Here is a 16,865-nt window from a genome sequence, read left to right as displayed (position 1 = left end):
GATCATTATGTATTTAAGTTATCATAAACATAGGGCTGAAACTAAGGATTAATTTCATAATCGATGAATCAGGCGATTATTTTACCGATGAATCGGATTTCTTGAAGTCATTTCTAATTTCTTCCTCTTAATTCAAATGTTGAATTTTTGGGCAGATAGATTGGGCATTTTTTAGCCACAAAAATGTTAACAAACCTACTTTTCAAAATGTGGTCAAAAAAATTCTTTTTGGGGGTTCCATTTTTAAATAAACAATCCCAATATGAATATGATATATGCTCAAGAATTTGTCCCATGGGTAGAGTTAAATATGTCATTATTATTCTTTTTACTTTCTTTTATGTACTTGTTTTCTGATTGTTTTTTTTCTCTGCAGCACTGTGTGTTCCCTTAAAAACTGATACCTTTGTTTCGCCATGAAACAGTCAAACACTACAAAGTTGAAACTTTTATGTCAATTTTGTTTTTAAATGATGCAATGTTCAATATATAGGATTTTTAAAAATGTAACTTTTTTTATAATAACGGTCTTGGCGTTTTCTCCCGGGTTAAAGCGGTACTACAAATTCCAGCGTCACCACAGAATGGTAAGCACTTTTGTTTGCATTGATTTAACGTACTTGGTGGCTCAGAAATCACTTGATACAACGAATCAATGATCTATTTAGTTGCCGATTCTTTTAATTATCTATTTTAATCGATTAGTTGTTGCATCCCGATACTTTTACTTATGTTTATCTATGTTGTATGAATCACAAATCAAATACTGAAAACCAGAAAAACATTATTTTTACCACGTCCTATAAAAACTTCAGGTAGCTCAATGCTCCAAACTCAACTGTTTATCCACTCAACGTGGCTTTTTAAAAAGAGCTTGGGGGAAAAAAACAATTCAACAGCGGAATACGGGCCCCACGAGGCCCTGCCGAGCGTGAGTGACAGCGTAACATAGCAACAGTATCTTTATTTTGAGGCACGCCATATGTCCACCGGCGTGGCTCAAGCTGTGCAATAAAGGCCAGATCACGTTATGTGAATTGAGAAATGGAGGAAGAATTGGAAAGTCGAGCACAAAATAAATAAAAACTGCTGGGGCCCTGAAGATATTTTCAAAGGTTTGGACAAGCTGTTCAAATACTTGCCAGTGTTTGCACAACAAATATTTTCACCACAAACAAATATGTGACACAGAAGAGCACAGGAAGGGAATACTGTACACAAAAACTTTATTTTAAATAAGCTATTCTGTCAAGATGTGTCATTCCGAGGGGTTAAGGGGCGGTTTGTGAAAGGATGCCACTGTCCCTGGATGCTGGGATTGTCCGTGTGGAAGGGTTTCCGGAGCCGGATCACGTCCAGACCCGACTGGTTGGTTAGCAGGCTGAGAGCCGCCGACACCTGCGAGGATGTTTTGCACGCCACCATCTCTTCCTTCACGTTGCCGTTTACTGCAGGGATGGAATTAATAATTGGTTCAAGAAGACTAAAGGTCATTATGAAATGAAATGTTTTATTGAAGGTATTGTTGGATACATTAATCAAAACATGACACAAAGAAAAAAAATAATGCTGAGAGTGAGCATGGCCAAATATGGTCACCTTACGCCCCCTCCCCTAAGGAAATTTGACAGATCTGTTTCTGCCAACCTTTGCTTAAAGGTTTGCACCATATTTTGCACTAACAACCCGGTCAGGCAAAAAATTCCAAATTTTTGGTATCCTGAAAGAAATAAAGATTCCATGCAAGTTGCTGGTAGGTCTAGGCACCCGTAACTTATATCTGTGACCACGTGAACACAAAAATTAAACCAAATCGAATTCTACGGAGCTCCAAAAAGTCCAAGTTCAGTCTTTGTAGTCTTTCCGGATATGACAAGTTGTGCATCCCAGGTATCCGCTTATTTACTGTATATAAACGTTGCATTTATTTTATTGCATCGAATTTTAATTAAATGTAACTGTTTTGATATTTATTTTTTTCCCATTGAAAAAACTATCAATGTTTTTTTTTAATGAATAATTGCTGAAAGGTGCACTGGCGCCCCCTTGAGGATAGATTAACAACAAGACCCTTTACACATTTCTGACTAGATACAGTACACACCAGGGGTCTCCAATCATTTTCAGGCTGAGAGCTACTTATAGTTAATAATTGGCACCCAGTTCTGATTCTAAAATAACTAGGCATTTCTATGTTGTTACTACGTTATTGCCAGTAGGGTAAAACAGACTTAGTAAACCACAGAAAAATAATTTTCCTAGAAAATTACAATGATCCAGCATCGATGTGCTATTTTCAGGACAGGTCCGCGGACACCTCGGCCGTATTTAGGGGGACACAATGGTATTCGCCCGCACCACGTTGGAGACCCCTGCAGTACACCCAGGGGACCCCTCTTTACAACGTTTTTACTTTACAATGTGTTATAAGTGTCTTTGTCCCTTCTTTACTACTTTTCCCCACTACATAAACTCAGCAACACATTATTTCAGGGGCCCAAAACCTTAAATAAAACTTTGCAGTGATGGTGTGTGACGGGTTATATCTGTAAGATGCGTGTCGGTTATTGGTCGACATATGAAATACTCGTCTACTGTTTGTTTTTGTATCTGCATCATGCAAATGTGAATATGCTATTAGCCAAACTACTTCCCACAATGCATTTATCTTAAATCGGTTCGAAATACCATGCGCACCGTAAAGACATTAAGTGTCGTCGTTACAATACTGTGTTTGTACTTTATCTATTAGCTATGGGTCCAATGACCTGCAGTAATTCTAAAGGGAGAAGCAAACACATTACAATCGTGGGAATAAAGCTTGTGACAATCAGGAAACACAAAAAGGTACACAAATGAAATTCTCGCCAAGTTACATGGCCTTAACCAATTGACGATTGTGACCATTACTATAAAATATGGAGGCGTTTCATGCAATGAAATCTTAGAATGGCACAAAAATCTTCCAAATGTAAGTTTTAAATTCCGTTTCAAATTCCATCCGCTTTCTGCATCCACCCTCAACTCCACCCTGCCAGCTCAAGCCACGTTACAACAGGTAAATAAAATATATTTTTCTTTACATGAATGTTTACATATAAAGTTGCACAAATATTAAATATAAGTAGTAGTTACTACATACGATTTGGATATTTACCGTTTTATCTGGCGTACCGGGTTTTTTGAACACATTAGCTAATGACGTCAGGTTTCTATCGGCCGCTATACGACTATTTCACATTGCAACCTCCATCTCAAAATCGTATCCCAGGGCGCTACTGTATTATCTAGAAATCTAATATCAATATAATTGTAAATATAAATCAATGTTAAATAAAATAAACTCACAGTATTCGGCAACTAGTTTGGGTTTCCGACACACTTGCGGGTCCACGTACACGACGACTCCAGGGTTGTTTTTGGCGTAATCCACCACTCCGTCTTCGATAAAATCCCTGTTTAAAAATTACCACAATGCTGTTGTTTGGATCAAATATTTCGTGTGTAGTTGTATCTCTCACCTGACACCCAAGGAACCGGGATCCATTTTAGAGAAAACGATCGATACACGCTTCAGCTGGCAAACGTAACGACCCACGCCGTTTTGAAGGACACTTTTCAAAAAGCGACTCGGAGTTCCCCTTGATGTCATTTTTAGGTTTATATTCCAACTTAAAAACCTTGCAAAACACAATGCACAGCGTTTTGATCAGAGGAATTATTTACGGGGACTTGCATCAACGTTGACAGAGGTCGCCATAGACTGTGCATCAATCATATATCTCCGGGTGACTAGAGTGTGGGAGGTAAATGTTATCATAATTTAACAGCACGCAAGTGAACAGTCATACTACAACCTATTTTAAATATTATTCCTGTTTCTATGCATTCACATCAACCTATTGGGTATTGAAATAAATCAAATAAAATAAAACACTTTAAAATGTCACAGGTTCCATAATGGTGTATGTTTTAGTGACTTGTTTCGGTGAGTGCACAGTTCTTCAATATTATCATTCCGGAAAAAAACATTTCTTATAGGGTAAACACCATTCCCTCTGTTCTAGATGCATTTGAAAAAACACATTATACATTTTTCCACGCAATTTTTGCTATTTAAAATTATTTTTCAATATTTTATTCAAATAATACAGTATTAAGCGAACAGGAGATGTGGTTGGGAAATTCTTATTTTGTTCATGTTCCGCACGGATGTGTTTAGACCGGCACCGAAAAGCCCGGGTTTAGGGCATGCACCATACACATGGAGGACAAGATGAGGACTTAAACGCGTAAACTGATTTTGCTTTAATTGTTTATTGTTGTATTGCCACTTTTCGACTGCGTGGAAATTGAATATTTTTTTTGCAGTCGTATTGTTCTTCCCTTTTGAATTGACAAGCATGCCTTTATAAATAAACGTAAACAATCTGTTTTTAGACTACATTTGACAACATCACATTTTCACACATTTAAAACCGTCTCGGGGAATTATCTTCACAAGTGTCATATTCATATTCCATACTTTCCATATCAATACAGTAGTGCATTCAAAAACAAATAAAACGGGACTTATCAATTGCATATAATGCTAATTGAGGAAAAAAATGCAATTAATATATTGAGCATGACATTTAATTGCATTGGATGGGTTGTAACATTCTTTCTATTATTTGCAGAATTCGCCTTGTCCAATGTGGAGGAGAGTGCTGTTGAGGGGTCTCTCCACAGTAGGGACCCCAAAAATTCTCATCCCAGGACACTTAACCTCTCATCTGCTGTCTCATAGTATAAGTCCCGGGACTTTGACGCTATCCAGTGCATATAGAAAAGATGCCAAAATAACAATCGACTTCCCGACTAGCAGCGTCACACTGGCCGATATCAAACAGTACCTCCGCTCTAAGGACGTTCACTTCCAAGATGGCCACAGCTGTCTCCAAGCACCAAGCATCTTCGTGGGCGCCACCTCCAGAGCTGAGCGCCTGTCCCTGTTTGTGGATAAAACCACTGGGCAGTTTATGTGCATGGACACGCAGGTGGAGGGCAGCTGGGAGGACCTGCAGGATTGTTTGGAGGTGTTGCAGACAGAGGAGCGGGATTTTCTCAGCCCACAAGTTCTGCTTGGATATCCGGAGAGCGCTGAAGAGCAGGAGCAGAGCGAGAGGGACGCCAGGGAGTTCAGGAGCATATGGTCAGCTTCGGTGGCCTTCTCGGATCTGGATGAGGATGAGGCCACGCTTATTAAGACCATGTTCCAGGTAGGGGTGCTTAGCACGACCAGACAATTAAAACCAACACTGGAGTCTTTTTTTCTCCTTTTTTTGTATAACATTGCATCCAAACATACAAATACTGAACTACTCAAATTTAAAACTCCAAAAAATACACTCAAACATAACACCCTAATAAATGCATTAAAAAAATAGATCTAAAATGTAAAACCACTTTTTTGTCATTTTTTCATTTTGTATAATTTTGGTCATTATGTTTTTTTAACAAAACTATTTTATATTTTTAACTGTCAAAAGAAAAACCGGAATACCTAAAATGAGAAAAGTTCGGTTCCATCAGCCTCATTAGATTATTTTGTAGTATTATTTTTCTTATCCTAATATATATATTATGTTTCATCAATTTGTCATTTTAATTTTTGAGAAAATAATTGTTTTAAATTAGTTACTTTTTAAAGTATGTATTTAAAAATATTTTGGCAAAATTATTCATTACATTTGTTAAATTTACATCTTTATTTTCTATTTTACAATTTTTATTTTTGGGGAAAAAAAATCTAAAAAGGTAAATGTTCAAAATAAGAATAAAACGTGTTTCACGAATTATTTACATTATTTGACACTCTTAAAATGTTCAGAAACGTGGCTTTGTTGGGTCTAATTTTACAGTTCAATAACAACAATGGTTAGCGCATGTGCGGCACAGTTCATGTCTTGGGAACCTCCTGCGTGGGTTCAAATCCGGCTCCAGACTTCCTGTGCGGAGTTTGTATGTTCTCCCCGTGCTTGCGTGGGTTTCCTCCGGGCACTCCGGTTTCCTCCCACATTCCAAAAACATGCATTTCAGGTGAATTGGCCGGTCCAAATTGTCCCTAGGTGTGACTGAGCGAGTGAGTTGTCTGTCCCCGTGTGCCCTGCGATTGGCTGGCGACCAGTTCAGGGTGTCCTCTGCCCACTGCCCGATGATTGGGTGGGATGGGCTCCAGCACCCCTGCGACCCTACTGAGGATAAGCGGTGAAGCTAATGAGATGAGAAAAATAATGCGTATGCCTTTTTCACATGCCAGTGACAATATGTTATATATCATTTAGTTCAGTAAACATTTTTAAAAAATGTTTTGTTTCTTTGGTTACAGCCATTCCATCAATATCCGACTACAGTAAACCCTTGTTTTTTGTGGGGGTTGCATTCCCAAAAAGTCCTGTGAGAAAGTAGAAACCTTCAATTATTTATTAAATACACTTACTTTATTTTAAATCCAGAGAAAAACCCCAATTTACAGGCTCTAGTATTTGTTGAACGAATAAAATACAGTTTTTTATAAACTTTATTTAGTTTTTTACAAATAACATCTGTACTGTCAATTTACAATATCAATAATATTCTTGCCACTTTTTGCACAACTGTATAAAGGACACAATCCATTTTTTTCCTCATGACACTTTGTAGCCATCATGTGGACATTATGGAAAACTGCGTTTTCTTTCCGGTTTGTAACCCAAAAGTGTAAAGAGCCATTTTGGACCCAAATAAAAACAATAAAATTATATCAGGAGCCGCAAAAAAATGTAAAAAGCCTTATATGAGCCTTTTAAGGGAGGAAACACATACAGTATCTATACTCATTAAAAAAACATAAAGAATGTGTCCTGTTAGTCCTTTTCCAGAAACCATATATTTCTTCCATTATCAAACATTTTTGAAATAACACTAGAAAGCCAGTATGCCTCATGTGGCTCCAGAGCAAGTTTAGCGGGTCAAGAGGTCCACATTTACTGGTGACAAAAAAAAAAATCTTCCTCTGCCTTTTAGTTCTTTCGTTGGTCCAGAGCGTTTTGTTGAAATGGTGGCTTTTAGGGAAACTTGAAGTTGAAAAAGATTTGCGCATACATAATGTCGGTTTGTCAAGCGTCTTTAGGTACTGGTATGTGTACAACTCGGATCGCAACGTCATTGACACACATGCAAAAACAAGCAGTAAAGAGGCTGGGCGAATTTAATGAAAATCCGCGGCCTAGCAAATTCGCGAACACCTCGAAACAGCAAGGGATTACTGTATTATATGGAGATGTTAGTAATGTTAAGGCAACCCCAAATAATAATATTTTTGTTTTAGATAACAAAGATTTCCAACGCAACGCTGAAGAAATTTGGGGTCCGGCTGTTCAAACCCACCAAGAGTCTGGTTTTTCCCTGGTTTTCCAGTCCCGGTTCCTCCCTAAAAGGGCTGAAGCTCCTCTCGGCGCAAAGCACGGCCGATGGCGTCCATTACAACGAGGCCACCATCCCCAAATGCGTCTACTACAATAACTTGTTCGGCCTCCCCCTCCTCACCCGCAAGGACACCGAGGTGGTTCTGACTGGAAGCGAGCTGGACACACTGGCCGTTAGCCAGGCCACGGGTCTCGCAAGCGTGGCCCTCCCCAGGGGCGTGGGATGCCTGCCACCGGCCCTGTTGCCATACCTGGAGCAGTTCAAGCGTGTGACGCTGTGGTTGGGTGGCGACGTGCGTTCCTGGGAGGCCTCCAAGATCTTCTCACGCAAATTGGGCCTGCGCCGCTGCTGGCTGGTGCGGCCTGGGGAGTTCCGGCTCTTCCCTGGGGAGGCCTTGGCCCAGGGGAAGAACTTGAGCCGCATCGTGGCCACCGCCATCCCCGCTGCTCACAAGTCAATTGTGTCCTTCAAGCAGCTCCGCGAGGACGTGTACGGAGAGATAGCCAACACCGATCAGGTGGCTGGCGTCAAGTGGACACGCTTTCCTGAGCTCAACAGAATCCTGAAGGGACACCGCATGGGAGAGCTCACCGTTTTTACAGGTTAATTGGTCTTAAACGGGTCACCAACTTTTTGATGCTGTTACTGATTAGCGCAAGAGCTACCAGTTTGATATACTTCTAAAATAACATTTTGTCATGTTATGACTACTTTGTTACTGTGTTGAATGAATGAATGGCATTAATTGTCATTATAACGAAATGGGGGCGGGAAATTCTCCCTTTAGTGCAAGTACAATAAATTAAAAATAATAACAAAAATCAGCCTTTAAGATCAATCATTGTATTTCGGAGGGGGACATTGTTTTTCAATTAATGTATAGCTAGATTCAGTTATCAAAGATTTTCTTCTCAACTTGCCTGGCGCAGGCCCCACCGGAAGCGGGAAGACCACCTTCATTAGCGAGCTGGCCCTGGACCTGTGCACGCAGGGTGTCAACACGCTGTGGGGCAGCTTCGAGATCAACAACGTGCGTCTGGCCAAGATCATGTTGACGCAGTTCGCCATGCAGAGGCTGGAGGACAACCTGGAACAGTACGACTTCTGGGCCGACAAGTTCGAAGAGCTGCCGCTCTACTTCATGACTTTCCACGGCCAGCAGAACATCAAGTCTGTGCTGGACACCATGCAGCACGCCGTCTACCTCTACGACATCAACCACGTGGTCATTGACAACCTGCAGTTCATGATGGGGCAGGAGAACCTATCGCTAGATAAGTAAGTCCAAGGGATGGGGTGACGCAGCGTGTGGCTTTGAGACTGAGCTTCTCTTTTCACCAGGTTTGCCGTCCAGGACCACATCATCGGCGCCTTCAGGAAATTCGCCACCATCTCTAGCTGCCACGTGACGCTCATCATTCACCCCAGGAAGGAGGACGATGACCGCGAGCTGCAGACAGCCTCCATATTTGGCTCGGCAAAGGTGAAAAAAATGGAATATTGCCGTCAGGCAACAAAACAAGAAAACAAATATTGATCTCTTGGCGGAATTTCTTTTCTGATATTAGGATGTTTTTTTTAATTTAATTTGCGAAATAAGTGAAAAAACATTGTACGTTTTACTCTTTATCTTGTTCTCTTATTTTAGTGGAGATATTATACCCCTTTTTCCACTACATGGTTCTGGCCTTTCTCGCCAGGCATTTTTTTGGTTTTCCATTTATTAAAAAGTAACTGGTTCTTAGTCCCCGGGAGCCAGGCCTTAGGTACCCTCTCTGTTGAGGTTCTATACCCCAGACCAGGACTTAAAACGTCATGTGGTTTACTGACGACCGCTAATTGGTGTGCTATGTTGGTGCTCTGCTGACCACTGATTGGTGCATTTCCAGATTAATACGCCTCTCATGTCGCCTTACAAAAAAATAGCCACACACACTACCAAGTACATTAAAAGCTCTGCTGCCCATTCATTCGTTGTCGCCTGTCTGAGTGTTCTTCTGATTTGAGCTGAAGATTCGCGCCAAATATGACGCTGAAATGACGTCAAGACACAGCAAAGATACCTGGAGAAGAGGCGAAGAAGGCCAGAACCCTGTAGTGGAAAAGGGGCTTTAGTTAAAATTTTACATATGCAAGCAAAATCGCCGGTGGTGCCAAAGGTTGTTAGAGATCCCATGAAAGCATCCCACAAGAAAGCAGGTGTTTATTGATTTTGTTTGTGTTTATTGGGGGTGCATTGACATTAAACTAAGCTAAGAGACACTTGCTGAGGCCTAAAGTACAACTTTATACGTTTTCTAAAAAATCAGGTCAGCCGTTTCGGGGCTTATAAGTCGCATACAAACACTCGCACACAAATCGGGATATATATAAAGTATTTTAGATTGTTTTTGGATGGATAAAACGTAGTTTAGATTTATTGTTTACTATGATAAGAAAACTGATACTTCATTTTTCCTAAGATGAGTAAAATGCGCAAAATTATCTGTCAATGAAGCAAGATTTTTTTACAATGCTAAGATATCATGAATTTTAAAGGAAGATAAATAAAAATTATGAATATTTAAATGACTTGCTTGTTTTGCCACAGGGGACATTTATATCAAAAGTTATAAATAAATTTTAAAAAATGCTGCCACTACAGGTGTACAAGAACTGATGTCCAGTCCGTTCCATGTTAAAGACAATATTGTGCAGTATTTTCTCAGCTTCACTTGACTCAGTCTAGTAAATTGATCTTATGTTATTGCTCTTTCACTGTTAAAACTCTTATTTTGTATTTCTTGTTATTTCAAAGCATTATGATAATTGAGGGAGGCATTTCTTTTCATAGCTCCCACTTGAATTTGTTTATGTATGTGATGTTTGTGGTGAGTTGGTTAAGATTTAAAGCTGCATTTATTGAACCGTTAATATCAACAGTTTGTTAACGCATTTAATGCCAAATTTTAGAATCACTTTTCCATTGTTTGTGAATAAATGTGTTGTTTTGAGAAATGATCCCTTTTCATCTGTGATTTTAATTTGTAGGATATTCTACAAATGTAGGCTGAACAGCGCTAAATATTTGCTGTTTTTGTTCTTTAACTGATCTGGCTCACCTGAGAACAGAAAGGCTGCATCTGTCTCTTGAGCCAAACTGATTCTGACACCACTGCTTTGGTTTAAAGCATTTTCTCCCCTTTTGTGCAACCCCCCAGGCCAGCCAGGAAGCAGACAACGTGCTGATCCTGCAGGAGAAGAAGCTTGTAACTTGCCCGGGCCGCCGCTCGCTACAGGTGACCAAGAACCGCTTCGACGGCGACGTGGGCGTCTTCCCGCTGGATTTCATCAAGGCCTCGCTGACCTTCTCCACTCCGCTGAAGGGCAAACACAAACTGAGGAAGGTGGCTGCCAAACACGAGAAGGACGAGGGCGACAAAGCGCCCCCCAAGAGCGAAACCGTCAAACAAGAGAAGGCGGAAAAACAGCAGAGCAAGACGTCAAAAGCAAAACGGGACGCTAAAAATCCAGCGACCGGAAGTGGATGACTTTTTAGATCCCTCATAATCTTGAGACTACTAATAATATTACAATTTATACACTGAAACACTTGTGCATATTTTGAATAAAATGTGTTAAATTATGGTTCATGCATGTTTTTTATTGCACAACAATTTATGATAATTATAATAATAATACATTGTATTTTGAAGTGCCTTTCAGGACACCCAAGGTCGCTGTACATATGAGTAGGACACAACAATAAACGAAGACTAAAACAAGGAAGTAATGAATAGCCAATAAAACACATTATAGTTAAAAGGGGCGGTGTGTCAGGCAATAATAGGCAAGTCTGAAGAGGTGAGTTTTAAGTCCGGATTTGAAGGTGGACAGGGTCGCAGAATTTCGGAGGTCAGGCGGCAATGAGTTCTAGACCTGGGGGGTAGAGCGGCTGAAAGCTCTGCTCCCCATGGAGCTGAGGCAGGAAGGGGGTATAGTGAGATGGAGGAAGCTGATCGGAGGGAGCGGGATGGCGTGGCAATTAAAAGAGGTAGGAAGGGGCAAGGTTATGAATGGCCATGTAGGTGTAGAGCAGGATTTTTTTCGATGATTCTTTGGTAGATTGGGAGCCAGTAGATTTGCTGAAGGACAGGGGTGATGTGATGGCGAGAGGGGGTTTTGGTGATGATGCGTGCAGCAGAGTTATGGACCAGCTGAAGTTTATGGAGGGACTTTTGAGGTAAGCCGTAGAGGAGGGAGTTGCAATAATGGAGGCGTGAGGTGACAAGGCTATGGACGAGAATGGCTGTTGTGTTTGGGGTGATGGAGGGGCGGAGACAGTTGATGGAGCGCAGGCGGAAGTAGGCTGACTGGGTGATGTTATTAATATGATAGTTAAAGGAGAGTGTGCTATCGAGGATGACACCCAGACTCTTGAAATAGTTTTTGTATTTTGGGTACAAAACTGAATTTAAAATTCAAAAATATTACTTTGATAAAATATATATGTATTTTTAAATTATCACTTTGCTGGAGAAATACATTAAACATATTATAAAATGTAGTTTCATCTTTTTAGAGTTTTTTTTGACTCGAAAATAATTTACAATACTTTTTTATTGTACTGGAGAATAAAGTTAAATATCGTAAAACGATATTTCTTAATTTATTGAAAGAAAAAGTTGAAATATATTGTAAAGTAAAACAGTTTACTTATTTTACTGGAAAATAAAATCGTAAAATGTTTATCGTTATTTTACAGGACAAATACATTAAAATATTTTAAATTGTTATTTTTGGTGTTTGTACAGTATACTGTACTTCCTTTTTTAATTTATATTTTTAATGTCTTATTGATGTTAATAATTTATCCTTTCCATTTGTATATTTTTTTATTGTTAAATGTCTTTTTATTATTTTACTTTAATCTATTTTTCTATATATTCAAAATATTGTAAAATAGGATTTAACCTTTTATATTTTGTCCTTGTTTCATTATTTTGCTTATTGTTTTCTTTTTATTTTCTACCTATTAAAATATTTGTACTTATTTTTTTCAGTTAAACAATAATAGTTTTTCTCATTTGGGGATTTTTTTCAAACAAAGATCAGGAAATTGCATACCCATCTAAAGTTTTCTCTTTTTTTCTTTAGGTGAAATTGGTTTTAGGACAGGGAATGGTGTAATTATAGTCTTTAGTCTGAGGTTTGGGCACCCCTTTGCGGCCTCTTGTGATTAAGGAATATACAAATAAACATGACTTGACTGATAAAAGAGCATTTTTAGACGGGAACCTCAAACTATCATCCAACAGGCCACAATGGGCCCGAGGGCTGTATATTTGGCACCCCTGGATTCGTCATTCCTTCTCTAAATTATTTTTTCGTCCTTGCAAGTCTGCAAAGGATAATAATATTGGTGGATTTTTGCCCCTATCAGCCGATGCTTCAAAAAAAAAACTGGGCTGGACCGATTTGAGAAAGTGTTTCCCATTCGCACTTCCTCCACAGGAAAAGATAAGATCTCCATGCAAGTTGATTAGATAAGGTCGTTTTGGTCAAAAATTAGGCAAACACGCTCTTAGATTATCCAGCAAGGCCTGGGAAATAATCTTTCTGTCAGATGGAGCACCAAGATGAAGGTCAAGTCAGGTATGGGAAAAAATAGGTTGCAAGGAACATTGTTTTTTTTATATGGAATTTAAGGTTAGAGTGAGAATAACAACATTCTCTTTGTTGTCCGTGTGGAGGAGGTCCATGAGGCGTGACCTCCTTTCAGCATAATTAGAAAGTGGATGGAAAAAAAACCCAAACGGGTTTGTGCCGGAAAAAGTCCGAAGCTCTTCTCATGAGAAATGTACGCAATAGGCATTCAAAACAAGAGATCCAGATGACATTAACATTGGGAATAAAATATATTTTTTTAAATTGTGATATTAGCTCTAATATTATATTACCTACCCTAACATTCTTTTTAAATATAATTTTTATCTTTTAAGTCTTTATTACATGTTTATCTAGGAATTCCACAACTACATCTGGTTGCAAAATACGTCCTATATTCTGTAATCAATGACAATAACGAAAATTCTATACAATATTTACCGGTAACTGTTGAACAGTAGTGTTACTTTTTAAATGAATGTAATTGAAACTCGACTAAGATTTTTCAAATAATAATTTGGTGTTTAAAGAGCATGGAATAAATCGATTTCACTTGTTTTATGCCATCCAAAATGGCTGATGTGTTATGGGGCTCCGCCCCCTCGTGCGGACTCAAAATAACTATGTAATGAATATATCATGGTGCCACGATTGCCCATTGCCCTCACCTGTGCCCGCTTGTTTGGCGCCAGCTGCTGCTCGTTGCCTGATTGGCTCCCCTTCTTTTTAAACTCTCATTCACTCCTTGTCAGCCAACCTCTGCACTTGCAAGACAAGCATTTTGACTCCGTCCAGTATCTTGCTTGTATATCCGGTATTGATCCCGTCCGTCCCGTCCCGTCCTGTCCGGTATCCTGCTCTTGTATCCAGTATCTGGTATCGATCCCGTCTGTCCCGTCCTGTCCGGTATCTTGCTCGTGCATCCTGTATCCGGTATCGATCCAGTCAGTCCCGTCCTGTCTGGTATCCTGTTCGTGTATCCAGTACCCGGTATTGATCCCGTCTGTCCCGTCCTGTCTGGTATCCTGCCTGTATATCTTGCATCCGGTACCGATCCCGTATGTCTGGTATCCTGCTCATGTATCCAGTATCCGGTACGCGTTTGGGTCCACCGTCTGTTTGGGTTCTGACATGTCTCATCTCATCTCATTAGCTGCACCGCTTATCCTCAATAGGGTTGCGGGGGTGCTGGAGCCCATCCCAGTAATCATTGGGCAGTGGGCAGGGGGCACCCTGAACTGGTTGCCAGACAATCGCAGGGCACACAGGGACAGACAACTCGCTCGCTCATTCACACCTAGGGACAATTTGGACCGGCCAATCCACCTGAAATGCATGTCTTTGGAATGTGGGAGGTAACCGGAGTGCCCGCACGGGGAGAACATACAAACTCCGCACAGTAAGTCCGGTAGCTGGATTTAAGCCCACACAGGAGGTTCCCAAGACCTAAGAACTGTGCCGCACACGCGCTAACCACTGCGCCGCCGTGCTGCCCGTTCTGACAGGTGTACAATATATAAAAGTGGTAGGCTGTGCATTTCACACCAAGGCTTTCAGTGACAGCCTTGAGTGATGTCCCGTTCGCAATCGAACCGGCTGTATGCGCTGGCTCTCGTAAATGAACGACAATAGATGGCTCCCCACTATTCAAGAGTCGGTTCCCTTTAAGACGCTTTTTTTCTCTTGTGATTGGTCAATATGCATTTTCTTTCAGGCATTCTATGTAGTTGACTTTAGATTTGTTGAATATAAAAAAAAGGTTCATATTGTTTTGTGTTTCATTGTTACTTTTTTACATCTCTAAACATTTTGATTTATGTTTTATGGGTTTTTCAAGGATAATAGGTTGTACATGACAAATGTTTAGGTTATCATTGTATTTCATAGTTTATTTGTTGTTGCACTGCAAAGTCAATAATTTTGATTAACATTTTGTTTTGTGTTTTTAAACGATTCCGACTTGCTTAATCTCAAAAAGTTTGAAGTTTAAATAAGTTAAAATCTCACTGGAGAGCGAAAAAAAGCTATTGTAATTTTATGGGGCGGCATGGCAGCTGTGGAGGTTCAGGGTTCAATTCCAGCTACCGAGGCCTCCCCGTGTGGAGTTTGCATGTTTTCCTCGTTTCTGCGTTGGTGTCCTCCCGTTTCCTCCCACATTTCAAAATCATGCATGTCAGCTTAATTGGTTGGTTAAATTGGCCTTAGGTGTGAATGAGCGAGTGAGTTGTCTGTCTCTGTGTGCCCTGCAACTGGCTTGCAACCAGTTCAGAGTGTCCCTTCCTCACTGCCCAAGGAGACCTGGGATGGGCTCCAGCCGCCCCGCGACCCTACTGATGATAAGCTGTGCAGATAATGGATGGATAGATAATTCACATATTTTTTAGGCCAGCAGAGAAGACCTTGTAAACCCTGATTGCCCACCACTGATATATAATAATAGAATGTTTAATACAAATCATGGGCATAATCAGCCTGTTTTTGGGGGTGCACCCCCAAATTCAACCCAAGCACCTTCAAAAGTTAACACATTTTTAAAACTCTATTTCTTAAGAAAGGCCAGGATACACTTAAATATGATGAAAGACGCTTGATTAAAAAAAAACACGTGACAAGTTGAATACTACGCTGCCTTGAAATAGTGCAGTCCATTTGATTCCTATCAACTCTCTCGCCCCCTCGCTCCTCTTTTACACAGCTGGGGTCACTTGCGGCATAGCGGCGGAGTCTGTGGAGGCTCTGGTGTATTACGGTGAGAGTCTGTCACTTTAAGTGAAATGAAAAAAAAATAACGAGTCAGACACTTAGGATTTTCCTATTTTGACGTTGAGGACCTGGAACTTGTCGTTGAACTTGTTGTAGAGGTCAGCTTTCAGCTTGCGCAGGCCGTTTTTGAGAGTGGTCTGTTGGCCAAGATGGCTCTACGGCATTAAAGTAGAACCTCAGTTGCGCCAGTCTGATCCCTGATCAGTTGATCAGGCATTTTCCTCTGCTGTATCCACAAACTCCACATAAAAATCCCATAACAAATTCCTTCAATGAGACAAAAGGGCAGCAGATAAAAGCCTTCTACGTTTTCCAGTACCATTAGACACACTGGTCTGAACTTTGACCAAAAGTCTTGAACATAGTTGCTAGAAAATGTGTCTTTCGGACTTCAGCTGAGAGCCCAATTTAGAACTTCCATTTTGGTAGTCTTGTCGTGGGAGCAGTGAGATATCAAGGAATCTTTGAAAGCCTCATGGTCAATTTTCTGCTCTCTGTGTTGTGCTCAGCGAAGATGTAACATTAGAGTGATAAGACGTTGCCATTGGTCTGAGTTTAACCTTGATAAAGATGCTGCCATTTTCTGCGTTCAACAATCACATTTCGTGTATGTTTGGTCTGGATTAACCGTGATAAAGTACACTCAGTATCATAACATAGCCAGTAACAGGCTTTTGACCTGGTCTGGATTCATATAATGGAATCTTGTGTCAGTAAAGTCAGTATAACTTTTTGTATGTGTTATAAGTAATTAGCATAACTGTTTGAGTCAATATTTGTTATTGGTTGCGTGTTATTAATAGGGTTGGGTAGGGTTACTTTAACTTGATTACTTTCAATTACTTTTGGATGACTCCAATACCAAATATGCTAATAAAAGACAAAAGAAACTAAATATGAATAAAATTATGACTCACAACACGTGGTAAGCTTTCTCTCCTGGCTTTGATCTCTAACTAACATAAAATGCGACAGAAACAAAATGAAAATAAATCCAAACAGCTTGC

General features: G+C 40.1%; 2 protein-coding genes across 3 annotated transcripts; one reads left to right on the top strand and one right to left on the bottom strand.

Moving 5' to 3' along the window:
- Positions 1-1,209: 1,209 nt before the first annotated feature.
- mrpl43 (mitochondrial ribosomal protein L43) lies at positions 1,210-3,804 on the bottom strand. Its single transcript, XM_088323164.1, has 3 exons — positions 3,522-3,804; positions 3,349-3,455; positions 1,210-1,448 (listed from the first exon to the last, which is right to left on the bottom strand). The coding sequence occupies exons 1-3, from the start codon at positions 3,650-3,652 to the stop codon at positions 1,249-1,251; spliced, it is 438 nt and encodes a 145-aa protein (XP_088179290.1). The 5' UTR covers positions 3,653-3,804; the 3' UTR covers positions 1,210-1,248.
- Positions 3,805-4,219: 415 nt separating this feature from the next.
- Positions 4,220-11,068, top strand: twnk (twinkle mtDNA helicase). Of its 2 annotated transcripts, none has more exons than XM_088323519.1 (6): positions 4,220-4,292; positions 4,680-5,261; positions 7,352-8,051; positions 8,379-8,727; positions 8,791-8,932; positions 10,650-11,068. In XM_088323519.1, exons 2-6 carry the CDS (start codon positions 4,695-4,697, stop codon positions 10,977-10,979), a joined length of 2,088 nt encoding a protein of 695 aa, XP_088179645.1. In that variant the 5' UTR covers positions 4,220-4,292; positions 4,680-4,694; the 3' UTR covers positions 10,980-11,068. The 2 variants fall into 2 exon arrangements, with proteins under 2 accessions (XP_088179645.1, XP_088179646.1); XM_088323520.1 differs by having other exon boundaries at positions 4,281-4,421.
- Positions 11,069-16,865: the final 5,797 nt, after the last annotated feature.

This window comes from Urocampus carinirostris, chromosome 19 (assembly GCF_059441175.1).
Source record: "Urocampus carinirostris isolate Australia breed hairy pipefish chromosome 19, RoL_Ucar_1.0, whole genome shotgun sequence".
Classification (NCBI taxonomy): Eukaryota; Metazoa; Chordata; class Actinopteri; order Syngnathiformes; family Syngnathidae; genus Urocampus; species Urocampus carinirostris.
This window is presented reverse-complemented; position numbering and strand designations above follow the sequence as displayed.

What these genes read in the sequence shown, in the direction of transcription:
- mrpl43 (XM_088323164.1), bottom strand. Translation starts at nt 3,652, where the DNA reads ATGACATCAAGGGGAACTCCGAGTCGCTTTTTGAAAAGTGTCCTTCAA. An exon ending in CCCGGTTCCTTGGGTGTCAG is followed by an intron (nt 3,456 to 3,521) that starts GTGAGAGATACA and finishes ATTTTTAAACAG; the next exon opens with GGATTTTATCGAAGACGGAG. An exon ending in CAAACTAGTTGCCGAATACT is followed by an intron (nt 1,449 to 3,348) that starts GTGAGTTTATTT and finishes CCATCCCTGCAG; the next exon opens with TAAACGGCAACGTGAAGGAA.
- twnk (XM_088323519.1), top strand. Translation starts at nt 4,695, where the DNA reads ATGTGGAGGAGAGTGCTGTTGAGGGGTCTCTCCACAGTAGGGACCCCA. An exon ending in AGAGCTCACCGTTTTTACAG is followed by an intron (nt 8,052 to 8,378) that starts GTTAATTGGTCT and finishes TGCCTGGCGCAG; the next exon opens with GCCCCACCGGAAGCGGGAAG. An exon ending in CCATATTTGGCTCGGCAAAG is followed by an intron (nt 8,933 to 10,649) that starts GTGAAAAAAATG and finishes GCAACCCCCCAG; the next exon opens with GCCAGCCAGGAAGCAGACAA.